At 41.1% G+C, this 26,375-nt stretch overlaps 1 protein-coding gene across 1 annotated transcript in view; it reads right to left on the reverse strand.

The window, feature by feature from the left end:
- The window catches only part of FER1L6 (fer-1 like family member 6), a 62,146-nt gene that overhangs the window by 24,704 nt on the left and 11,067 nt on the right, over window positions 1–26,375 (reverse strand). The window contains exons 10-25 of the mRNA XM_029959268.1: window positions 24,985–25,177; window positions 23,626–23,975; window positions 19,073–19,181; window positions 17,262–17,442; window positions 14,598–14,718; window positions 13,438–13,538; window positions 12,691–12,781; window positions 11,862–11,981; window positions 10,588–10,740; window positions 9,080–9,266; window positions 8,403–8,527; window positions 6,732–6,866; window positions 6,044–6,193; window positions 2,986–3,096; window positions 1,379–1,540; window positions 85–268 (exon numbers count right to left, since the gene is read on the reverse strand). Of these exons, the coding sequence (XP_029815128.1) occupies window positions 85–268; window positions 1,379–1,540; window positions 2,986–3,096; window positions 6,044–6,193; window positions 6,732–6,866; window positions 8,403–8,527; window positions 9,080–9,266; window positions 10,588–10,740; window positions 11,862–11,981; window positions 12,691–12,781; window positions 13,438–13,538; window positions 14,598–14,718; window positions 17,262–17,442; window positions 19,073–19,181; window positions 23,626–23,975; window positions 24,985–25,177 (2,473 nt within the window). The remainder of the gene's footprint in view (window positions 1–84; window positions 269–1,378; window positions 1,541–2,985; window positions 3,097–6,043; window positions 6,194–6,731; window positions 6,867–8,402; window positions 8,528–9,079; window positions 9,267–10,587; window positions 10,741–11,861; window positions 11,982–12,690; window positions 12,782–13,437; window positions 13,539–14,597; window positions 14,719–17,261; window positions 17,443–19,072; window positions 19,182–23,625; window positions 23,976–24,984; window positions 25,178–26,375) is intronic.

Genomic DNA, 26,375 nt, shown 5'->3' on the forward strand with positions numbered 1-26,375 from the left:
CAGCACAATAAAGCATGCTTGTGAGTGTTAAGATGCTAAGTAGGTCCTTTACCTTTTTATTTGGGGTCAGAATGGAACACTTACCTTCCTCAACTTCTGCAATGTCTAATCTGTTAGGTGCAGCCTGAAGATCCAAAGGGGTTTTACACAGGAATTGTTTAAGACAATTGATGGTATGTGTTCCAACAAGAGTACTCCTCCCAAATGCTCTCCAGTCGACAACACAGATGCTTAGTGGTGGATGCAAGAGTTCATTTTCAGGCAGTTCCTAGTGCAGGGGGACAGACAGCAGCATGAGGATTGCTACAGAATATAGAACACGTGTAGAATATTTCTTGTGTGCAGCAATGAGGCTTTTACTCTTGACTCCCTTCTCCCCTTCAGCTACTAACATACTCAAAAGGCAAAATGCATTCAGCACAGGCAATATAATTTCATCTGTGGTTTTCTACAAAATCTGGAGAAAGCCTTGTTCTTAGGAATACAGAGTGGACTGTACAGACTGTGCTGCTGAGTTGGGTCCCATGCTGTCATATACAAGCATCTCTTGCTAGAATAAACTGGGAGAACCAGGAACATCCAGAAGGAATGAATGCTTTGTTGGAAGTTGGGAGTCTCAATGGCACTGCTACTGTGGCAAAGGCTCTTAATCCTATGTGCCTGAGTTTTCCCAACCAGGAGATGTGGACACTGAGTGGTTACATGCCTTGTAGGATGAACTACCACAAGCTCTTTGGACTTGTGACATACAATGGATGCTAAAAATACTGTAGAAACTGTACTTTGGTATCAAGGCTACTGTTTTGATATCCTTTTCTCTTAAAAATAAACCTCTCTCTAGATCCTAGCAACAAGAGCAAATTGAACAGACTAATTTTTTCTGTTGCTGACCTTTGTCCACTGAAAGTACCAGCTGTTATAACCCAATCAACAGGCAATACACAACTTTCCGGTTCAAAAAGGTGAGGGTGACAATGTGCAAAGGTCCAGAGCTCATAAGTCAGAAATGATCAGTGCCCTTAACAGCCCATTAACACAGGGAGGAATATGAAAAGAATGGAAAGAAAATAAAGGAAACTGAACTGTCAACGAGTTCCAACCTATCAGCTGGAAAATAGGTTCATAAGTAAAAATCTGATTACTACATATTTCCTTGCCTACTTGGGACATAATATGAGGAACATCTTCTTTTGTCATAGAGTTTTAGCAGAAATCTTTTAAAGCATCTTCAAATCAGTAGCTTTTGCATGAGAACTGACATCCTTTAGTATTTGATCAAGACAAAGAGGAAATTATTTGACATGAAAGGAAGGACAACGATAGTTAACACCTTGCCTAACCAGAGCAAGACAGGCAAGGGGCAGCATGGTGTACGCACCACTTCGAACCAGTCTGCAAGGCCAGTGAAATTGGGATTTTTCTTGTAGCTCTGTATGACAGAAGATTTGACTCCTTTCCCTGCACATTCGATGAGAACCTGGGGGCGATCTACAGAGAGGAGCTGGACTTTCTTCAGCTCTCGAACACCCCAGAACAGGACCTGTGTTATGCAGAGAGAAACACTGTTAGCCTGCAGAAACCCCTGTCTGGAGAAGCCACTGCTGGGATCCTATAACCACATATCCCACTGGGAATGCACAATTACCAGGAAAAAAAAGAAAACCAACATAAATCTAATACTCAATAACCACCAAAATTCATGATGGAAGTTAAAACAATTAATAACATCCAACTGTTATCAAGGAGTTATTGCCAACAGCAAGCCCTAATAATACATTTGCAAAAGGTGTTTTTTCAGCACGGCAAGGGGACTATTCATCTGAACAGCAGGGGCTTGATTCGTTTAAAGTGTTGGAGCTGTTGAAGGAGCAAACAAATCCCGCAGGAGCAGAGGTGATTAACAGAGGTTTGTCAGCCAAGCTAGCCCTCAGGTCTGCACTGGGTGGCAGGAGGTCTCCAAGCAGCTTTCCTTTAAAGGACTGTGCTCCTGGTCTGGAAGACAAGGAGACTGGCTCTGTAGAACAGGGGTCTGCAGGTAAAATGGGACTTTATACAGCACATGTTGGGAAGCCTTAAAGCAGAGGGCTGGGACAGTTAGAGATGGTTACGTTGTGGTTGGTGAGTGAAACTGTGAGTCTCATGAACTGAAATGAAGACTGGTAAGGAGCACTGGAGAAGCATGAGGATTGATGAGATCCTGCTCTGTTGCCAGAGGTTCCCAGTTAAAACTGGGGCACACTTGTGTAGTGACAATGGCTACGTGGCCATTGTTGGATCTTTGAATGCAAAGCTGGAATTGCTTTGGGCTTCCGAAAAAGGATTTCTGGGGAAAGACCATCAGGTAACACAAGCAGGATCTGACTTGGCATGGAAAAATGGGCAAATAAGCAGGTGGTGTTAAGGCTGTAGGATGAGTGACAGTGAGTGCTGAGGCTGGGCAGGATCTAGGCATTGCATTGATACAAAAAGCTGCCACATTACCCTACTCTCTGACATAAGGGTACTTTGGACACAAATGGTGCAAGAGAGAAGGGCAGGGAAGGTGTGGACATTTGTAGGCAGGCAGAGGCATTGTTTGGCTTAAGGTTGGGACTCAGAAAAAGCCTGTGAGGTGACTGATGCCAATGGAGCGGACAGCTCCAGCGATGTTAGTTGCAAGAGGAAGCTCTCTATCTCCTATAGACACTTCCTTGTGTTGCACAGAGTGGGGTCCATCATCTATGCTCTGCCACAGGAGCAGTCCCTTCCCAGCAGGTCAGGACGAAGACACAGCCCTTGCTGACCTCAGTGAAAGTGCTGCCTTGCATTCCCAGCCTCAGAGAAACAATTTGGTCTGAGCTTTCCACATTCATTTTGGGATCTATATGCTATTTCATGTGATTCCTATTGATCAGGATTTTAAAATCATCATCCCTTACTGTTACATTTCAATAAGAGAATAAAAGGAGCTGAGGTTAGCAAGTGGAAATGTTCAAAGTAACTCACCTCCACTCTGTATTTGCTTAAAACAGGTCGTATGTTAGCTGGGACTGGGAAAATCTGGCCAGCCTCTGGTGGATCCAGTGGAGGAAGTCTGTCTGGATCTGACTCAGGAATCTGAAAAATGAAGCAGTCATAACTTAGGCCAGTTTTTGGAATAATAAAATCAGTATATATATAGAACACACAAATTTAATGCTGTTTTATAAAATACATTGCAGAGCAGAGCAGTTGTGCTGTGAGAGGAATGTGACCTGGACTGCTATTGCTCATGCTGTGATGCTAAAATATTTGGCAGAAACAGTATTCAATAGGTTGCATTTATGCACCTTTCTGAAAAAAGGACTCCTTTGTCCTAGCAGGACATAGTCTGCCTAAAGATATGCATATGCTGAAGCATGGGAATTCTATTTACTAAAACTGGAAAGCATCGCAATTCCATTTAACAAAAATCCTGAGCAAAACTGCTTAGAAGACTTCCACAGGAAAATTCTAGATCTGATTCTAGTTAGAAAGGGCTGTTGAACAGACAGTGCACATCAGCTAAACCACACATTTGCCAGAGAGACATAATGCTCTCCAGCTCTTATGGAATAGTAGTCCTGAGTTATTGCATGCTCTCACCATTTGAGGACTTGCAAACCACCTCTCCAGCATTAGGGTTGGGTCTTCTCTGTGCAGCTTCTAAAATCTTGTAGCAGGTGGCACTTATGTTCTCTGCGTGTGATTGCACATGAGCTTGTCCCACGTTCAGGAGCTTATCTGGGCGCACACAACTGCTCTGTGCCAGCTGAGTGGGAGGAGAGCAGGCTCCACTGCAGCTCTGAGGCTTGACCATCTCTGCCTCTTGCTGTACTCCAGGCTTTGCTGCCTGTTTGGTTCACTTTCTGTGAGAAAGCTCCTTGGCTTAATTTCCCAATAATTTCCTAAATTTTAGCAGTGTAATTATGACCTTCTCAGTCCATACAGGGCAGATCTCAAGCTTGGCCTGATTTAGCAAATTTCTACAGAAAAGAGCTGAAGCTAGCACCTGATGATGAGTCCTGTCAGAAGCTAAGGCTGTGACAGCAGACAACAACCTATGGACAGAGCTCTCCTCAGCTTTCACTTGAAGCACAGTACCTAAAGTGTACTGTCCATGCAGCTCCTGGGAAGCAGAAACACGTTTTCTGGAGTGCATCAGTGTCCCTAAGCTAACTCGTCACCGTTGAAAGGTGAAGCAGGTGAGATACAGCTCTCAAAGGATCTGTGAAGTCTTCTGCTTCATTTAATTAGGTCGTCTGTCTATGGATGTGTGGGAGTTTAATTACCACAAGGGAGAAAAGATGTGTTCCCTAGTACCTTGTAGGTAATGAGGAGATAAATGGAAAATTAATTACTAATGTAGCACCTGCAGCATAGGTGAGTACTTACATAATTAGCAGTAACATTTCACATGCATATGTGATCTTTCCTTTATCAGTAAAACCCAAAGCAATTAATTTAATAAATGCATAGAACAAGAGGTAAAGAATGATCTAGCACTCAAATGACAGTAAAAGAAAATATCCAAAAGATGTGTTTACATGGGGATTTTGCTTTTTAGATTAAAAAAAAAATAAAAAATCAGTAAATCCTGAGCTCACTTTGAGAAAAATCAAGACTCCTAGTATTCATTAGTCTGTTTTTTTTTAGTCTACTATTTCCTTAAATGCCCGGAAGCTTTGTTCTAAGGATAATTTTATTCCTTCATCAAGACCCAGCATTCATTTTGAGAAAGGAACATGCACTTCTTACACAATACTCCTTCAGCTGAACCAATCACCTACAGATTAGAGTTACTGAGCACAGTATGTCAGGAAATGTTATGGATTCAGAATGACAATAAATCAGTAATGAGAGATTTTTGTTTCCATCCTCACACAGAGCATCATCGGGAATGCACTGATTTTGGAAGCAGCCACCAGCATATCAGCTCTGGGAGAGCTTTGAAGACTGGCAGGTGTGTATATATATGGGGTTTTTTCCCCTGAAAATGTCTTTAATGTTCATATTGCTGTTATCTGCCATGTGAGATGCTGTGCAGTGTTGTTACTGAGAAAAAAGTGCAGAGTGTGAAGATAAAAGACTCTAGAGTTTTTATTTTCTAGAGAATTCTTAGGAGTACATTTGAGCATATCCCCAAAGCAGCACTGTTTCTTTGTCCCAAAAGATGGCAAAGCAAAATACAATACTTTTTTGTTCATGTGAAAGTGAAATTCAATTTAAAAATGGAAAAATTATGGCTAAGATACTAGTCTCTACCCCTTGGTACCTAGCACAATGAGGAAATACTCCACATGGTGTCATATTTCAGGCTTTCACCACAAACATAATTAGCCATCATGCTTAAAAGCCTGTTTTATATTGGGAATATCTAGAAAACGTGTCACAACGTTCCATATTTTTCCCATTTCAGATTTCAGAATAAATTGCTTTAGGTTTTCAGAAGATAGAAGTTTCCTCTAACTGGTGGCTCTGCAAATTTCATTGAAATTCCCCGAAATCCCAGGCATGATGCACCCCAGTCATGTATCTATCAGGCTAGCCCAGGAGGTAAGCTGAATTTTCCTTTTGTCTTACAGGTGGAAACCATGTAATATTTCTTTTAATACAGTAGGGATACCTGAAAACTCAGCCTACCTAATCAAATCTGTATTATTCACCACTTCCTCTTCCTATGAGTACAAGCAGCATTGGGAGCTTTGAGTCTGGTAAAGTCAGGGCCACATGCTACTCCAAAGACCAAGCAGTGCGATTTTCTCAGGTGTTTCCTAGGTCAGAGCATAGTTTAGGGTAGGGCAAGTGACAAGCAAAGGAGGCTCAGAGCATGTGAAGGGCTGGCAGTGGTGTGTACGTGGGCAGTGGCCCCTGGCAGGGTGGAGGGGGTGACAGAGATTGTGTGGGGACTATGAGGTTCAACGGCAGAATGACCCTGCTCCAGTTGCAATTCCCATTAATTCAAGGGGGTGATGGACCTTGATGCCATGGCAGCTTTTGCAAGCCCAGAGTGTAAAAGTGTAACGGCCAAGAACATCGAGTTTACCTCCAGAAGCTCAAATGTAGCAAGAAGGTCTCCTCCTGAAAGATTTCCACAATACACTGGGTGGTAAGAAAGTTTAGGTGGTTCATAGCTTTGATGAGCAAGTCTCACCACGGGGGCAGCCACTGTAGATCCAATATACTCTGCCTTACCCTAAATAAAGGAGAATACATGTGTCAAATGCATTTGGATTTCACAGCTGTCCTAGGAGCCAGGATGATGCAGAGCTTAGTATTCATGAAAAAGTCTTCTTGTGAAGAAAAGGGCAAAGTAAAATGCAAAGCAGCTATGAAGATGGAAGAACTGAGTACTTACTACCTCTTCAGAGCATCCAAAGTTTCTGAGTTCAATCAGTAAAACTGTCAGAGTCTGCATGGTCAGAGATAAAGCTGTCTTGACCCAGACTTAGATACAAAATTTACAATTGTGTTCAAGGGAGTTGGGAGCAAGATGCTTCTGATTTCTGTAGGCCAGCCTTTGGGAGCAAGATTCACTTGGGGAAAATACAAGGCCACAGCTTTGCAAGCACATGAAGTGAATCTCAGGGCTGTTCTCAGATATTAAACTGCAAACCACAGTAATACTGAGCTCCATTCAGCATTTAATCCCTATTCAGTGACTTGGCTTTTCTTTCATGCTGGCAGTATGACGTCAGAACCCAGGTTTTCCCTAAGAAGAATTTTGAGTTTACCACTGCGTCGTCATCGTACAGCTCGATGACGATCTCTGGTGGGAACTGAGCGATCTCCTCTCTGTCGCCATGGAGCACAATGCTGTTGAAGAGCAGCATCTGGTTCCAGGTGGGGGATAATGTCTGTGAAATAATCTAATGGAAGAGAGGAAATGTTTAATGAGCTGTGGACTGACTGGTTTGGAGTCCTTCAGCAGGACATGCTGATCTGCTGGTTACATCTTTTCCCACAGCCTGAACAATTCCATGTCAGTGACACCACATCTTTTGGCAGCTATTCCCAGCCAGAAGAACATGAATCTTTCACCTATCTCTTTGCCTCACAGATCGCTTACAAGCATATCAATGTACGACCATCAGTCTGTGTAGACAAACCTCAGTATTAAAGTTAGAGGAAAGTTGTTGGTTTAGGAAAACAGGTGCATGCCAAATGCTATTAAAATAAAGCCTTTGCCCTAAACTGAGGCCAGTTTTCACATCTCCAGAGTACATTTTTTCAATCTTGTTTTTGCTTCAATGTAATGACATAACACTTTATAGGAGGGAAAAAAAAGAAGATGCTTTCATGAATCACTCATAATAAATCAAAAGTTTTTAATTCGTTGTAATTTGGCTTTTGTGGATGCTTATGGCTTTTCATCATAGGCAATGTTTTAACTATCTAGGCAGGAAATATATTTAACAAAGATAACATTTAAAGAGGAAAAATATGCCAACTGCAAAATGACTCATAACTTGCTATCATTCTTTTGAATGGAAATAAGGCTCTCAACTACAGTTTATTGGCACTTGGCTGATGCTTTTACAAAAATATTTAAGTTATCAGCTACAATATTTTATACAGGCAGGGAATAAACTTAACTCTTCTGAGCCTATAAATCCCTGTTTTTCCTGGACCAAATTCTACTTTTCAGAACCTGGTGCATCTAAACACTAACTTCATTGGATTCATTCATCGGCTTCTATTAGAAGTTAAAATTACATTACAGGAAAAAATTGATTCATAACCTTGAGGGAAAAGCAGCACAAACAGGCATCTACAACTTAGAGAAAAGTTTTTATTTCTTGTTCTCTTTGGCAAATGCTACAGAACTTGCTGCAGATCCGTAGCAGTGCCCCCTTCTCTCTAGAGACTTCATCAAATGTCCAGAGGAGGCCAGTTGTCCCCTGGAGATGCCTGAGGCCTATGGGCAAGTTTTTGCAGCATTTAAGTGGTTCAGAAAGTCTCCCACTTCTCTATTTTTGGCTCATTTCCACCTTGTCACTCTAAAACCACCAGTGTGCTCTGCCAAATTCCATCACAAGGAGCCATTCTGACTCACATGGCTGTGGAAGCCAATAAAGGTCTTCACCATGTTCAGTCATTGCAAGCATAGACTATAGGAAAAGAGAACCATGAGGGTTCATCTTTACAACAAGCAATGACAAGAGCCCAAGAATCTGGCATCTGAGCTAAAATAAACTAGTACTAATGCACCTCATGTTAGAGTAGAGGGCAATGTTAACTTTCGCCTTGTTTGCAGTGGACTGTCAGGAGCTGCCCTTTAATAGAAAGCATCTAACTTTTCCTGCTAGGTGCCTCCTTGCAAAACCAAGATTTTTCCTTTTCATAGCTTAACTGAGAAAAAGAAAAAAGAGTTTTCAGCCCATAAAAGAGACTTTGGAACTTACCTTTGTGGTCTGACAGCGTGATGTGAAAGTAACTTTTGCAAAAGGATCGGAAAGTCCAGTGCTGTCAGCGGCAATGAGCCCCCTCGCCTGATACATGTGGGCTCTCAGCTGGAAGAGGTGTGGGGCTGCATCATTGCAGAGAAAACAGTAATGTCAGCTTCAGGGAAATGATGCAGCACATAGGTAGGAAGGGAAGATTCACCACCTGCTGTCCCACCAGGGTCTGGCAAAGGAAAATGTTGCTAGCGCTATCTCACTAAAGAAACACCTGAGACACTCAGAAGTTGTGCAAGACTTCTGAATCAATGACTGATGTCAGTCTCTACTGCAAGGCTGTTAACTGAAATTTTTTATCTCTCATCACTATCTTATCTACTAAGTGTTAAATTCAGTAGCTTCATCAGAGAACTGAGGCATGCTTCCTCCACAAGGAGACAGACCCACGAGACAGGGAACAGAAATTGCAAGCGAGCAGATTATTTCTTTCCCTGACATCTACAAAATGTCAGTGACAGAACTAATGACTTGGCAATGAAACCAGTCTTTGTGATGAAAAGAATCTAGGTCATGATCATCTTAGAACAGTTACTTTATACAGGGGTTGTGCCATCCTCTGAATCAGAGCTTTTGGGGACATTTTTCTTAATTGCTAATATGGAAATCAAACAGTGCCTTACTTTTGTACAGCAGGCAGGCAGGTGAGGGCACCACACCGTGCCCTGAGCTGGTGTTTGATGGCAATTCAATCTCATATCCTACAGGCAAATTCTCCATGACACTGTGGGCATAGCTGGCAGGTCCAAGCCACAGGTAGATGTCCACCTTTGCCTGCACAGTCCAGCCCAGAGGGCGCTTGCCTGGTAACTGAAGAAAAAATCCCCCCATCACCAACAAGCTCAAAAGAGATGGCTGGATGCCAAGTACTACCAAGCCAGAGTAAAATAAAGGAGCATTCACTGAGCTGATATGATAAATGGAATTTCTCCACAGCAAGAGACCCTGAGACTCATTTAGCACAAGAAACTTCAGTGATTCCTAGGGAAGAATAAGTAATTTTCTCAATTGACAGTCTATGTAAATGACATACTGCCTAATATGCAGAGGTTAGTGCAGGCTACCTTATAGTGCAATCAGTCATAGCTGATACCCTACTTTGCCCAGACTTCAGCCCACTTTCCATGTCATGAAGTTTTGCTGGTCTCCCATAGTTAGGCCCGTATATTACTAAAAATATTACTCCATTGGGCAGGTTAGAAAACATTTCCACTCTAAAATGTTACTAGTCTTGACCTATTATTTCCTTTCTCTCTCTTCTTATTTCATTTATATCTGCTAGATATTTGCTGAGGACTGCAACTAGAGTTTAGTACTATCTGTTCCTAAGGTAATTCTAGATACTGAAGTGGGTGGACAGTTAACTGTGCATTTTTTTGTTTCATGAAGGCAAATAGTACTTTGTTTAACAAGTACCTATGGCAACTATCAACAGCTTAGATATTTCTATCTGGTCTTCAGCTGTGCTTTATGGGAGTGCTCCCAGCAGCACAAGGTGGAAAACCAAGTCATTATATGAAGTTACTGTTGTCTTGTGCATTTGGGCTTTTCCTGATGGCCACGGTAACAATTATATTGCACAATATTCCACTGCAGGTACTACCAGTCACAGTGCCTTTGCAGGAGTGTATCCACTAAGACTTCCTTCAAGATGAATAATCCCATAACAGTATTTTATACATATATTGCACAAACCTAGGCAGGCTTTAAAAAGAAGTATAAATAATTGCTATATTACCCCTGAATAGCTAGGTTACCTTGCTATCTGAGTTGCTGAGTGCTGATCTCTTACCAGTCTCCTCCCAGGCTTTCATGTGCTGCATTCTGACATCTTTTCCAGCAAAGAGGCTGTACCTCTTCTGTTTATGTATACAGCCATAGATAAACAATGCTCTACACTTGCCATAACAAACAGTCAGAGAATTAATTACTCATACATCAAAAGCCTAGCAGTGATAGAGTGCTTGAAGAATGACAAGCATACATGTAGGAAGCAAATATTAATAAATGGCAGATATAAATATGTATACTTTATACATTACAAAAATTGTAAAATACAATCCCTGGAAGAAATTTAAATACCAAATGCTCCACAGGCATTACCTGTGTTTGCAGAGTGCCACAAACTTACTTTGAGGAAATGGGTTTTAATCTTCCCACAGTCCTTGCCGCTCTGCTCCTTCGCTGGGGAGTAGAGTATGTTTTTTGCTGGGATTCTTGCATATGCAACTCTCTTGTTGTTGCTGAGCATCCAAATGAACACATCAGGCACTGTATTCTGTGGCTGTTCAATGAGGAATATTGAAGTAAAACTGATTTTTTTTCCGTGAACCACCACCATTATTTTTTGTTGAAACACTCTCTACTAAGAGCTGATTCCCTCATGGCTCCTGTGTAGCGGCAGATATGCACCTGAACTACAAGAGGCTGTCAGCTCGTGCTTTGCAGTCCATACCTCCATTTCTAATTACAGCTGAAGGTAAAGAGCTTTGCAGAGTGATTAAGGAGAGCCCACTTCATAAATCATTTTATGACAAACTAAAACTAAGAATCTGGGTGCAACTCTGTCTCAGGAAATAACTTACCCACAGGCTTTATAGTAACTCCCATGGAAATACCATCAAATTCATCTATGCTGGCAAACCAAAAAGGACCAGGGCCAAACTCAAGCACTGGCATATGATCATCATTCTGCTTGTAAGGATGCTTGATAAGATTGCCTTGCCCTGTCCCATATCATGTTTCCCCATACAAAGCCTGAGCATGGTTTGCAGCAGAGATCCACCAAGGAGCTGTTCCCTGGAAGAACTTTGTAAAAGGTCACTGTTTTAGGAAGGAAGAGAATTTTGATGTAGGCTGCAAACCATGCCAGGCTGTGCCACTTGCTCTCTGAGCCGGGGAATAGCCATGGCCCTGCTTAGTCTGCTAGCACAGGCAGCTCTCAGAGGGACAGCACTCTGCTGCCTGGATTTTGGCCTGACCAAACATGTCCATTCTTCTGCTATTCTCAGGCTTAATAATATAGACACCCCTGGGCTCCTATCTGTCCAAATCACTACATCCATGCAAGTGGACACATGAATTCAAATCAGAAAGCTGGCTTCTCCAAGCTAGGATGACAAACATATTTTAAAAAAATTACCTTATTTAAAAAAAAAAAAAGGGAAAAAAAAGAAAGGAAAAAAAAAAAGAAAAATCTCTGTAGAGCATCCACTCCATACCAGATAGCCCAGTGTTTCTGCCTTGGTTTGTTAATAACTTTACTTTATGCAAAACAGTACTGGGTCCAGATATCCAAAGGAGAATTCTTTAGATAACCAAGCCAGGACCTACTTCTAACATGAGATTATTAAAGTCAAAGTCAAGTCCTGGATTTTAAATTCATCTGGATTCTGTGTGGATTACCTCATCAGCTAAGAATCGAATTTTATCTATGAAGGTCTGAGTCTCACGAATCATTTCATCTAGTGGCATCTTCTTTTTCTGATGCTGAACAATTCCCTTGGCATCACTGGACATTGCTTCCTGCAGCCAAGAAAGACAATATGTACTTTTTTATGCATCATCAAGTAGTTTGAAGTGGAGGAGAAAACAGTCAAGTTGAAAAGAGAAGATGGAGACAGTTCAAGGTCTCTTTGTCACAACAGAAACTGATCAACTCTTTGAAACTAAATAAAGTAAAATGAGAATATCCCCCATTTTGTCTCTGTCTGTACATACACTGCATGTATGGAAGTCCTAAGAAATATGTGATTACCACGTGGAATTATCGGGCCTTGGTTCTGACAGAAGGTACAACCTCCATCCAGTTTGGTTTCTTTTCACTGGTTCCTTAGAGGAGGTGACTAGGTCCAGGAATATCAAATGCCAGACTTTACTGGTTTTGAAGTTCAGCACCACCACAGTAATTAAATGCCTAACATTTGGTGTTAATTTAGTGATTTTCCACTGGACTCAGCATCATCCCATTTTAAGATGCATGGAAAAGTAAAATCAGCTCATTATTATAATGTCTTATTTGTATTTAAAACCAACATTTTCTGATTTAAGGTATCTCACTAGTGTCTATTAAGCACAGCAGGTTATATAAAAAAATTGCTCTCGGACGCTATATTAATATGAATTACAAAGAATTCCAGTATGGTGAAATCAAATAGAAAATAAAACGTCTACAAACAGCATGCTTTCAGTTAACATAATTGCATCAATGCTTATAGGGGAAAAAACTGCATACCAGCTCTTGCTTGAACAGCATGACTCTCTTTTTGTCCAAAGCAGTGTAGTTCAACCCTTTGGGCTTCTTTTCAGCAATGGTCATGAAGACCCTAGGATACATGAAGAACAGATTCTTTAAATGTGTTATTTTTTTAATGTGAGCTGCTAAAATACATTGGAATGTTCTGTGTCTGCTGCAGTACATGAACCAGAAGACAAAGATTCTAAAGTTCTCTAAAACAAATGTTATGCACCCATAAGATTCAAAGAATAGAGTCCAAAACTTCTGCATCACACTTCACAGAAATGGGTTAATATGTAGAAATTAGGGTTTATATCTATTTTGAGCCAAATCATGTCATCTGACACAGAGTCCACTGGGTGATTTATACCAGCATATGCAATCCTTTGTTTTTATCTTAACACCGTTCTTTTTTTGCAGTGTGTCTATCACACACTTTATTAAGTCCTACTTATCCTATATTCATTCTATTCTTAGGGTCCAGGAAGCAAAAAAAAATATGACAGTGATTGGCAGTGATCTGTTCTCAATATTGAATATTGAAAATAAAAATAAAACATTTTCTCTGTTTAAATAGAAACTGCAATTTGGGAAGGCCTTTTCCCCTATAGCAGAATAAATAAAATATATAAATCTCAGTAAGTTTACTGTACTTTTTCTTGATTACCATCAGTTTCCTTGTCTAGCCTTGAATTTGTAGCCAACATTAAAAGTGATTTTCTGTATTCTAGTATTTGTAGTTACCTGCTTTGACTGATAAAGTCATTTAGGGTCTTCTTCAGTTTTTCCTCAGCTGCAGTCTCTGAAACCTTGATCAAGCCCTTTACTTGCTCTAATGATTCTTCCTATGGAAAACAGTTGAAAAGCTGTTATGCAAAGGAGGGCACTTTGTCACTCTGCCAGTGCTGTAACACCATTAGCCATGACAAGCAAGAATGAGGGAGCTGACTTTGTAACCTGACAGAACAGAACATTTGATATATCGTTACACTGGAAGTGTGCAGAGAGAAGGCTCCAGCAGCAGGATGTATTCTGACCTGTTCCCAGTCCTTCCAATTACTAGTTCAAGATACTAGTGCTTGTAGCAGTTTGGGTTTTTTTTCACTTCTTTGATGAAGGCCTGTGGGTTATCAGGTGCACTGACAAATATCTCTCTCTCTATATATATATTCAGATGTTCAATTTTCAAATATCTGAGTTCAAAATGTTTGCTTATAACCCACTGCTTTCTCGTGATACAGCCCTGCATAAGTATGAGTTCAGCGTTGCTGCTCACGAAGTATAGAAGGATAAATAAGGGATGGGGCACTCAATCTCAGTGCCCCAAATTAAAATATGCAACATTAGAAGTCACTTTAAAAAAAAACAAAACCAAAAAAAACCCACAAAACAAAATCTACTTACTTGAGACTGTTGATAAGCAATTTAAACAAGGGTAGAAAAAACCATCATTATGGGAAAACACTATGACTAGGGTGTCACAGTGGCTGCCCATGAGATGATATGCCATTCTGTCTCTTTCAATGTTTTTAGAAAACTAAAAGCAAAAAGTGTCCTTTAAGGTGTCCAGAATAAATATATGGCAAGAAGACATTAGAGGAAGAGCCAAGGCGAGAGAATTATTCTACATCTCATATTTTAATTCTTTGAATGTTCTTACAAAGAATAAAACACTTCTGAGGAAAGAAGACCTCAACTCTATAGGCCCCTCAGAAAAATTGTGGACAAGAATGTTTGACTAGCTCTAACAGTTCAAAGCAATTTGGGGGGGGGGGAGGAAGGGTTATCAGCTACTTTCTCACAAAATGAACAGCAAGGAATGCATCTGGGGGATTTGGGAAATGTGGCTTCTCACTGCCATACTTTGCTGAATACATGAGCCTGGGAGGATAGTTGCCACTTACCAGGTGATCTGCCATTTTCTCAAGGGTGTTGGAAGAGTATAGACGAAAGGTCTGGTTGCCCCAGTAGCTCTTGACACAGACACAGGGCTTCCTCTCATCATATGGCAGGTACTGGTAGTTCCTGTGGAAACAAAGTACTGAGCAGATCATGAAGGTGAGGGAGCAGTTCAAGGGGAAGCACAGAAAAGAAAAATTGTTTGGTGCTCTCACAGCACAGAAACTGAAGACACAACAGGATGTGTTCACATGCGTTAACCAGCAAATACTGGGGAGAGCCAACACAAATATCACTTATGCTACCTGTGAGATCCCTGAAGAGAAAAAGTTTGAAGTCAGTGGATCTAATTTTAGTGCTTTCCAGGGTGGGAGAAAAGCCAGGCAAAGAGGCATGCACAAAAGCTATGGAATATCAATGGTGGGAAGCCACAAGGGAAAAAGGAGCAAATATTAATATCTGATCACCTCTTGAAAAGGAATGGCTCCACACACTGCACAGTGGGAGAACAATGGCAGCCTCAACACCATGTTGCTTTTACAACATGCTCTTTTTCAGAAGCAATAGCTTGTGGAGATTGATGTTCCTTGGCAGAAGCCAAACTGGACTTAATACTAGAGGTCTCACCATTTTCTGTACTAATGGTGGGACACTGGAGAATTTTTTAATGCCTATGAATGTTTATAAACTGCTTTATGTTCTCAGCTACTCTAAGGCATTTCAGATAGAACTGGCCACATGTGTTTGATCACTAAGCCAAGCCCACAGAAACCAAATCCCTCGCCACCCTTGAGCAATAACTCCTAACTTCCACACATCCTCAAGAGGTTTATGTAATAAGTTTTTCTGTTTAAAAAGATTAATATCTCCTGTACAACTTCATTTTACTGCCCTTCGTGATATCAAAAGATAGACAGAATTTCCCATTTCCTTTCTCCTCAACAATCTACAGCAAGGTGAGCATTAGCCATTGAATTTGGTGAATAGCACAGCTACCCAGGTCTTGGGTATCATTAATTTTGGTGCTTTTATAAAAGGGAAAAACAATTCAACTATCTCCTAGAGACAGAACATCTTAACCTGAAATTCGTAGAGATTGTGAGTTTTTAATTGGATTTACTAAGAAAATTATATAGCCATGAAATAATTCACACAGACAATTGAACTCTCATGTCTGTTATTCCTGCTATAACAATTTTGGGGAACTTTTTCAGTGTTAGCTTATCCTTACTATACATTTTGACATAAATGTGGAAAACTCCTGGCAGTTCCATGTTGTCTGCTTTAGAAGTCTTATTGTTCTGCCTGTTCCTTTTATTAGTTAGTGGTCTTAATCTCCGAAATGGACTCTTCCTTTTGTTTTTCATTGTTCATTTATGATCCTAAAAAGCAGAGTTTATCTAAACTATCGGATATCCCATTAAGTACTTATTAATACTAATACTGGTGAGACCAGTGAGATGCCATTATGAGATGACAGTCAAAAAGTCATTAATTGGTAACTATGGCTGGCCAAACTGTTTTAGATAGCACAGGAGGGAATAAAAGATGCAGTATTCTACATAAACTTGAGAAAAAGGGAAATTTAATGAGAGAACTTGGTTAGTATTGGTGTGAGCCAAGAAGCAAATATCAGAATTGATACATTCTTTTACAATGGTTCTTTAAATCTAAATTCTTGTTAAGGGAAAAACTAAAAAGTCCCACAGTCTTTCAGTGAGGATAATAGTCCTCCACATGTACGTAAATCTGCAGTTCTGTTAATGAGGAGAGGCAGCTATCCTTCTATCAAACGTTCTTTTTTCCCCCTTCTCTGCAGAAACAAAATTTTCTACAATGGTATTTTCATTCTTATTTTCTTCCACTACCTCTTATTTAATCCCACTGAGCAATTGATTGCAGAAAAGAATGAAAGTATTTTTTAAGTTCAGAGATGTCCAGAAATCAAACAGATCCAGGTTGATACTTCCCACCTGGTCCTTGTATCTGTAAACTGCTTGGCCTTCTAAAGAAAGAGGTACCATCTAGTCATGGCAGTCAACAATATGGGGTTCTACCTATCAAAGCAACAAAGAAAATATTTCTTTTTATTAGCACCTTTGAAATTAATTAAAGCTTTACGCTTCTGTTTATAAACAAGGCCATTTAGAACTGTTCTGCATGTTATCATCCATTGCTCCATTCCTTTTTTCAAGGACTATTTCCTCCTACTTCTGTTCCTACTTGCTATTTAACTATCTGTAATTATTAGCTCTAGAAAGTGTTCTGGGAAGCTGACTTTGTCTTGATCAGATTTCAATATTTTACATGTGATATTCTGCTTCAGGAGCTGGTAACCGGGTGGATGTTACTTGTAATCACAGCATGGCACCCTAAACCAGGATGGCAGTGGAGAATTTGCATTTTTTCTGTAGCTTTCTGATGTACAGTTCGTGTACCACAGCCCTTTGAAAAAGGGTTCAAAAGCCCATGAGGCCAAGATCAAATGAGTATAAAATGGCTCAGAGCCATTCACTTCAGTGGAAACTGAAAATTTACTATTGTGAAAGATGTAATTGAGAATTTGAAAGCCCCAGTTTCACACAGACTAATACTGACAGGGCTCATCAATGAGTCCCACGGGAATAAAAAGTAGGAACCAGAGTCCTATATGAAAAACAGATCCTCACCTGTTTCCCCCTGTGATCAGTGGTTTCTCAGGGAGTGTGGTAGATATCAGGGGTACTCCAAGGTCATGAGAAATGTCATCCCCCCCCTCATGCAGAAGACTTTCTTCTGCTTCTTCATCACGCGTCTTCTTCTTCCCTCCAGCTCCTGCTGACACCCCATCAGTAATATTTCCAAAGTTACCTAGAGACACAGCGTTACCAGAGATGACTGTCTTGGAGGTGGTAAATATGAACGAGGTTTAAAAAAAGACCAGTCATACCAATGGAAAATCTTTGACCCCTCCTGTTCATTAGCCATTCTGGCCACACCACGGTTTATAAAGGTCCTGACAGGTTATCTTGGCACCAATAACATCAAACTCCAGGACAGTGCTTCCTTACCTACCCTATGTGATATATCTAGTACATCACATCACATTACTAAGAGATATGATCCTCTGATTGCTGGCTTTTGCAAAAGAAATTCAGAAACAAAAACAACACTGCTGTGACATTTCTAGTCTCAGGAGCCCTGATATGGGACTGATTTACATAGAAAGTGTATGTCTTTACAACATATGGATGATCATTCCAGTCTGATCTCAGAAGTGCTAAAACTCATTTTTAGACAAGTAAATTCTGCATACTAGAGTTGCATAGATAGTAATAACAATGCTTTGAGGCCCCAGCTTCAAGCCTAATGCCAGACAACTCTGCTAATGATACAGTCATCTTCCCTGATAGGATTTTGCCTTAAAGGGCAATTATCAGCACTAGGAAAGAGGTGCATCCATCAAACTGATAACTACAGATTTTGAGACAGGCAGGAAACATTCCCTACAGGAGAAGGACGTGCTGAATCACCCCATAGGACATCCTGATCTGGACTTTTGGTTCAGCCTTTCATGTAAATAATGTATTAATTCCGACAAATCACTATAATTTCTTGCCGAAATATACAAATGAGTTTCTTGTGATTCTTAGCTCTGCTTCCTACTAAGTTTCAGCAGGAATCAGTATCACTCATTGCTTGCCCTGTTTGTCACAGACATCTCTCCCTGCACACATGGCCACACATGAGCACAGTCATGTACACAAGCACAAAGACTGGAAATGCCAGGGTGCTTCTGAGCCCTTAAGTCTTTGTGGGTCTGGTACAGTGATAAACCCCCTCAAGGGAGATGAGATCAATTCAAGTTTCTCTCTCAAGAGAAATTTCTTTTGCTTTGAAAATATCCACTCACTGTTCATGAAAATGTCTTCATTTTCTCTGCTCCTGGGGACAATTTAGCTCCACCATGAGGAGATCCCTCAGGCAGTACAGTCCTGCTTTACACTGGAGGAGGAGAAGACTTAACAGGAGGATCTTAGGACAAGCTGTGCATGCATTTTGAGGCTTGCCTGTAAATCACCCCCATGCCACACTCATAGATTCACATGTAGCTCAGTGGGGTTGGCCAAGAAAGTTCCCAGGGATCCTCCCCACAAAGGGGTTCCCTCACAGCTGGGAACTAACTGCAATGGACACCACAGAAGTAAATTATCTGAGTTTGGTCTCCCAAGAGATTAAGAGGCTAAATACTGGCTAAATTATTGTATATAGTGGGTGAAAGGATTTGTATTAATACAGGGCATTTGGGAATAGAGACAGCTAGGAAATAGTATGCCCAGCTTGACTGCTATCTAGAAAAATTATGGTCAGGGTTTAACTAAAATGTAAGCTCTACTCTGAAGCTGATTCCTGAGCCCTGAGACACAGCTATCAGTAACACCTCTCAACCCCTTGCTCCTGAATCTCCTCTCTAGTTTGGAAAAGAGCTTAATATACTTACCAACAGAAACCTCAAAAGTTATTGGTTTGTCCCCAACCTTCCTATCAATCATTGTGGCTTCAAAAAATGTCCCAAAGAGAAGAAATTCCTCAAATTTTTCTTCATAGATCTATTGGAGAAGAAGGAGGAAAATTTGACATTTACTTCCTACTCTTTTTTGTACAGCACAAAGAAGTCTTTATAAGTCTCATGCAGTTGTGTTCTATCAGTCGGAGGTCGTCAATGAGGCACATTTTGTAGGAAGAAGTAACAGCTCTTGTCTGAGAAACTGATATGTCTGTGTGACTTTGGTCTTGTCAATAGTGTCAAATTATATCAACACTGATTATGTAAAAGCCATTACCCCTCACTTCAGCCCCAGGAGTTGTTACTGTTTAAAGTATTTCAGCATCTTCATGTACTCTTATCCCACCATTCAAACGATACATCTGTGGCAGTTCAAGGGCTGTTTAAGGGCACTCTTTTAGTACAACAGCAACAAGTGAGTGTGGCCATAGTTTTCCTTTGCATTGCAATAGTAAATGCTGCCATCATAATGCATCCAGTTCCACTTTGCCCCTGGATGTCTTTAACCTACTGCCCATGTGTTTGTACTATCAAGACTTTGACCTTGCTCAGAGTCAAGACTTTGACATTTATCTCCCAGTGACACTGGTAAGATACAGAGATTTTTAGTGTCCACATTTAGATGGCAGCTGTATGCCAAAGCCTACTGAAACAAAGCAGTCCATTGTGGGTTTTTTATCCTGTTGTGTTTTAAACCACAGGTCCAAAGGTAGGAGGGCCTCAGTGGTGGGGGGGATGAGCAGTTCTCTGCTCTTTGCCTTTCCTGGCATCACAGCACAGAAAACAGTAACCCAGTAATCTTGTTTTCAGCTTTTGACAGAATTTGGAAGCACGGAAACGAGAGGGTCTCAACACAGCAACACACCCTGGAAAGTGTAATGGCCTTTTGTGAAGTTTTAAGGATCTGCTAGGCTCTGTTTGCACCTCTCAGAGACCCAGCATCTGCTTGTCCCTGGCACAGACTCTCAAGGAAGGCCAGTTAACATCTCTGACACCCTTGGGTCAGTAAAAAGCAAGTTATTAGCACCAAACCAAGACTAAGTTCAAAGGAGATATATTTTATGGCGTGAGTTCTCCCCAAATTTACACCCTGGCTGCCATGATCTTTCACATGTAAATGCTACTCATTCCACAGCATGGACACCAGCAAACCGAAGCCTACTAGGCAAGATCCTTCTGCAACAGAGTGAGGGGAGAATAAAATATCAGCTGTGCAGGAATATTTATTTCCCTCACTTTTGCAAAGCAGAAACAGCTCTTGACACAGTCCATGATTTCTTCATTTTGAAAAACCTCTGTTTTACACAGTAAAAGGGCATAGGTCTTCGGTGAAAGGGTTACCAGCATCATATATCAAAGCCAACACCACAAACAAATTGCAGCTCCAGAGTAATTTTATCTTCTCTGCCCCTTTTTTATTTTCACCATGGAACCCAGAGCATAGGATGCCTAATAAAGTCAAGGTTCAGAGACTATGACACACACATCTATGGCCCATTGCAAAGAAAAAGAATTGCAAATGTTTGATATCTTCTTTGCTGCTGGAATAGGTCAATAAACTTGTGCTGTGGGGATGGATAATTTGCGTCTGTTGTCTCGGAGGCTCTGTGAGACATTTTTTGCATTATATGTAATGTCTCCAGTTCTTGCTTTTCCTTTCAGAGTGTTATAATACAATTACTGTGTCTACTGTAGCATGAAATATTGCTGAATGTCAAAACCAAAAGAATATCAAGCATCACTGTATCATGTTGTTGCCCTTTACTCATTCTGTATTTGAAACAGAGACACAGTATGCAGAAAAAAATCCTTATTACTACTATTAATGTTTGTTAGTGTTACAGCAGGGTTTGTTCCTCTACCTGGAGTATTTTTTTAGAGCCTAAGACCATAGTGTCTGAGCTACTCACAATAATGTATTTCTTCCATATATAGGAAAATCTATATGGAAATCATGGCTAGGCTTCATGAACAAAGATTTGGGAAGGGCTCTACCCACGTTTGTTACAAGCGCGCTGGTGGCTAAAAAGGCCAATACGAGATAGGCATGTCCAGTTGCAAAAGGCACAGCAGAAAGACTCCTTAGGTGGTATATTCTGCAAGGCACGATTCTTTCTGCGTTGTCTTTTCTCCTCGAGAGTGATCCTGCGTGCTTTCTCAAAAGCATCAGCAGCGTTATAGATGGTGTGTCTCCAGACCTCCTGATTGGAGGCCAGAGTAGACAAGTTATGTTGATCAATATGGCCACGACTGAGATGTTGTTTCAGGGAGTCCTTGTATCTTTTCTTCAGGGCTCCTCTCTTGCAGCAGCCAGTGGCAAGTTCACCATAAAGCAGGATCTTAGGGAGGCAGTGGTCCTTCATCCTGGTGACATGTCCTGCTCAACGCAGCTGTGTTCTGAGCAACATGGCTTCAATACTTGTGATTGCTGTTTGTTCTAGAACAGATGTATTAGTCCCATAATCTGACCAGTGGATGTTTAGGATTGTACGGAGGCAGCGTTGATGGAAGCGTTCTAAGAGACGCAGGTGGTGGCGGTAGATGACCCATGATTCAGATCCATATAAGAAACTAGACAGCACAATGGCTCTGTAAACACTGATCTTTGTACTTTTCTTCAAGTGTTTATTATCGCCAAACTCTTTTATGGAGTTTTCCAAAAGCACTATATGCCTTTGCTAACCTGTTGTCTATCTCTCCGTCAATCTTACCATCCGAGGAGATGAGGCTGCCTAGGTAATTAAACTGCTGGACTGATTTGAGCTCTGATTCCCCAATGGTGATATGGGGATGATGGAAGATTTCTTACAGTCTTCAGAGAAGAACTGAGGGACAGAGGTAATTTACAACTATACGAGTATATAAAGCAAGACGAGGCCACAAGTTCACACAGCTGGCTTGCAGATAACCCATGCCATTTCTCTACAAACACACTCCTTGACCTGCTCCAGCCAGCACTCATGCCAAAGATTCCAGGGCACAGGCCAAGGAAGAACACTTGTCAAGGCTAGGCCTCAAGACCAAAGAACAATTGCTCCTCTCCCATTTACTTGTAGAGATGGAGTTGAAAGACCAAGAATCATATCTAGTAAAGAACACAAGTATCTTGAGCACTGAGCCAAAGTTTTGATCAGTGACATAGAATCATTAAGGTTGGAAAAGAGCTCCAAGATCATCAAGTCCAACCTCCAACTGTAGCAGTTATTATTACAGGAAGAATGCTGAAAGGCATTCTGGGACTTGTAGTTCTCTAGGACTTTCACCCATGCATGTTGAAGTGCTCTAATGTCATTAGAGGAAAGATCACATGTTACAGTTTGAACACTGTATTTAAGCTGGTGTTCTTTGTAATAAACTTAATTCAGTTACTGCACCAAATGTGAGTAATTGAGTTTGTGCAAGACAGGTGCCACATTCAACCAAACACCACCCTGCCCAATCAACCATATAGCAAAACACCACATCTACTCGGTTTTTGAACACTTCCAGGGATGGTGACTCCACCACTTCCCTGGGAAACCTGTTCCAATGTTTAACCACTCTGAAGACATTTTTCCTGGTATCCAACCTGAACCTCCTCTGGTGGAATTTGATGCCATTTCCCCTTGTCCTAGTTACCTCAGAGAAGAGGCCTCACCTCACCACAGCCTCCTTTCAGGTAGTTCTAGTAGACATACTGAAGTGGGAGGAAAATTGGTTATGAGAAGAGTTTTTTCCTATTTATTGGGTAAAAGAAAAAAAAAAGAGCTTGCGTATGCACCAATGCCGCTCCCAGATAGTGATGTGACGGAGCAGAGAAGCAAATCTCAGGTACAGGCTCAGCTCCCAAATCCCTGCCACAACTGCACAACCTTCCCAAAGCACTGTAGTGCAGATCTTCCCATGATGTAACCCTGTACAACAGGCGAAGTTAAGCAAGTAACATCAGTTAACATTAGTTGAAACTGAACATATAATTTTCATTAACTCTCTCTTAAAGAGATTATCGATCTAATACCACACTGGCAATGCAGGGTTAAAGGAGGAAAGTAAAACAAGCTAGACTGTATCTATCTCTCTGCATTTGTACAAAATCTATGTCAGTGATTCCCTACTGACTTCAACTGACAATTACCAATTTTCTTGAATGAATACAGGAAATCAGTACCAGCTGCCCCTGTTGGTTCTCTGTCAATTAGCAGATATTGCATCATATAAGTTTCTGGAGGGGATGTGTGGATGCAGCTAGTGCAAAAGCAACAATAGGACAGGAGACCTGAGTTTTAGGGACACCAAGTCCTACTTAAGAGTTTTTTGAGTTACAGGTACATATTAATGATCCATTTGTGCTGAACTATTATGGGAAGGTCCCAAGACTATGGAGACATGGAGATGCTGTAGGGAGCAGAAAAAGTAGTATTATATGGCCTGAACCCAAACACACGTACCAGTGTCATCCTTGGAGGTTTAGGGACACATGACAACCAATCTCTTAACATCATACTGACCTCTAAAGGTACATCAAATGGCTCGACTTCCACTTCGGTTGAGTTCATCTTATTTGAAGGAGCAGCTGACTTTCGATCCTCTCCTGCTTTCTCAGTTTTGTCTTTTCCTTTAAGTGCTTTGAAGTCTTTACCTTTGGATGACAACTTGATATCCTTGATAATACTTGAAAACTTTGACTCTCGGGCTCCTCCTGAAAGTATTTCCACAGCAATCTCAATGAAGAGACGTCCCCTGAAGGAAACCCCTTCTCCAAAACCTTCATTAAGCTCCTGGTGGTCATCAATGAGGCTGTGGTTCCGGGGTGAGCCATAGAGATTGATCCAGGCAGGCCCAAAGGTAGGCAAAAACCCTGGAGATAAAGTACCTTTTATGGCATTTCTGTTTGGTGTTAGTATGCTCTCCTCACTGTCTGCTCCAAGAAATCTTGCCTCGTGCACACCAAAAGCCAAATATCATTTCTGTGCAGTGGGGACCACTTCATACAGAGCATGGTTTTGCCTCTGCCAATACCCAACCCAGGACTGTTCTGGTATGGAGCTCTTTCTCAGAAGGTGTTTGCACCACACATGCTGGGTCAGGAGGTCTATTGCATCTCTTGAATAAAAGAGCTTGCTTCTATAGACTGAGGGCTGGGACATGAAGGGAGAGTAATGAAGGCTTTCTCTTTTAGGCTAAAATATTTCTACATCCATGTCACTTCTCAGCTTATACGAATTTTTCTTTTATTTTCTGATTAGGGGCTTGGATACACATTTGAATTAGCGGGTTTAAGGAGTTACTGTGCCTTTGCTGAGCTGTGATAACTGAACATGTTCCACACATGGATCACACAACATAAACACGGTTATAAATGTAGACTCAAACACAGGTGAAAAGACTCCAGGGAGTGAGCCTCACTTCACATAGGTGCAGACAACACACTAGTCCATGGTATTTCCTTGGGCTGTGATAGCACCCAGCTGAGTGTTACCTAAACACTTTGCTTTTACTGGGTAGATAAAAAACACAAGCCTGCTCTGCCTTTGATTTTCAGTGATTTTCAGGTTTTGTGTTTATTGCCCAACAGAAACTCACATGAACTATAAACTTACGTTAGTCATCCTTAATGACTAGAGTAGACTATTGCCACAGTCACAAAGAAGGTACCAAATTATGCAGCAGTCCTTTAACAAGAAAGACAGTGGCAGACCACCATACAACAAGCACAGTGTACAATTATGTCAAATTAAGCAACAGAAGGTCTCTCAGAACCAACACTTGAGCTCTGGACATTCCTAAAATGGGATTAACCAGTGCCTAGTTTCCATGCAAGTAGATTTTACCTTAGGGGCATTATCCTAGAACATTTTCACCTTTACCTTTGTCACCGTCCTGTTCATTTGATATTTTCTTCAAATCAATGAAGTGTGTGGCTAAAGCCACATCATTCATGCTGCCTTCATCCCAGACCTGGATTTTGACTCTACGACAGAGTGGAGGAAACATTTCCTTGAAGATAATCTGTTCTTGCCACACTGGATCTGCACAGTTCTTTTGTACTGTTGTCCGGCCCTGAAATGGAAGTCCAGCAAACTTAACCCCAGAGAGGTTGAAGTCTAGAGAATGGCAATGAGTATAGCACAGATTGCACTTAGCAATATCTCTCTAGTAATTTTTAAAGCACAAATATCCTATCTTGAAAGTACTTTGGCTTTTCTATTAGCTTGTTTATTTTGCCTTTCATATCTAACAAAAGACTACATTATTGCTAAAGAATTCTTACCTGCACATCAGAACCTAGAACAAAACTCTTCAGGGCCCCTTTGTACAAAATATATCTGTAAAGACAGACTTTGGCATTTCTGCTGCAAATTGCACATCTTCAAATGGCTTTTGAAATATCTGAGTAGCAGTGATGTAGCGCAGTTTGTCTCATAAAAGATTAAATTTATTAATTCTGCCAGGCTGTATGTACCAACGGGACACCTTAAACGAGGCAATTTATCTAGCAAAAAATCTAGCCATTTATTTGGCTCACATTCTGGTCAATGCCTATGCTAGAGGTATAGGTTCTAGAGCTATTCCTCCTAAACTGTAGGAGATGTCAGGGTTGTATCATAATCCATGCAGTTGCTGGCTGTGGCAGAACTTCTACTTTCACATTCAGTGGGGAGAACTGAATCAGGAAACCCACGAACACTACCTCTGAAACCATAGTTTATACACCAGTGTGCAAACTCACATCAGTGACTCATTCTTATGTATTCTTCAGTCCTCTATTGAACCTGAAGGTTTCATGCGTTTGAATGTTTTAACCCATACTAGTTTGAGAAGTAACACTTTGCAATTTGGATTCACAACAAAACATGAAATCAGGACCAAGGGCCTTGTTCTCATGCCTGAAATGTCTGGAAAGGACTGACTGAACCTGTCCCTAAGGCTTCCTTGCACACAGAAAACATTGCTGGCTTAAAATAATTGCCAGTTTGATTCTTTCCTCATTTACACCAATAATCAAGACTCCCTGACACACGTTTCATGGATGTACCCCAGAGAAACCAAGCCCCTGGACCTCCTCTACACTCCTCTTCCACCAAAGTCAGAAGCTCCTCTCAGCAGTCACACCACGTTTGATGTCGAAGTTGCTCTGGGAGCAATGAAGTGAGGCAGCACTGAGACAATCTGCTACAATGCTTACTCTACCCACAGAAAGCTGCAAGGGTTCTGAATTTCAGCACAGTAATTCAGAAATCAATACACAGCCCTAAAA

Source organism: Manacus vitellinus, unplaced genomic scaffold (genome assembly GCF_001715985.3).
Source record: "Manacus vitellinus isolate BGI_N305 unplaced genomic scaffold, ASM171598v3 scaffold_1_pilon, whole genome shotgun sequence".
Lineage (NCBI taxonomy): Eukaryota > Metazoa > Chordata > Aves > Passeriformes > Pipridae > Manacus > Manacus vitellinus.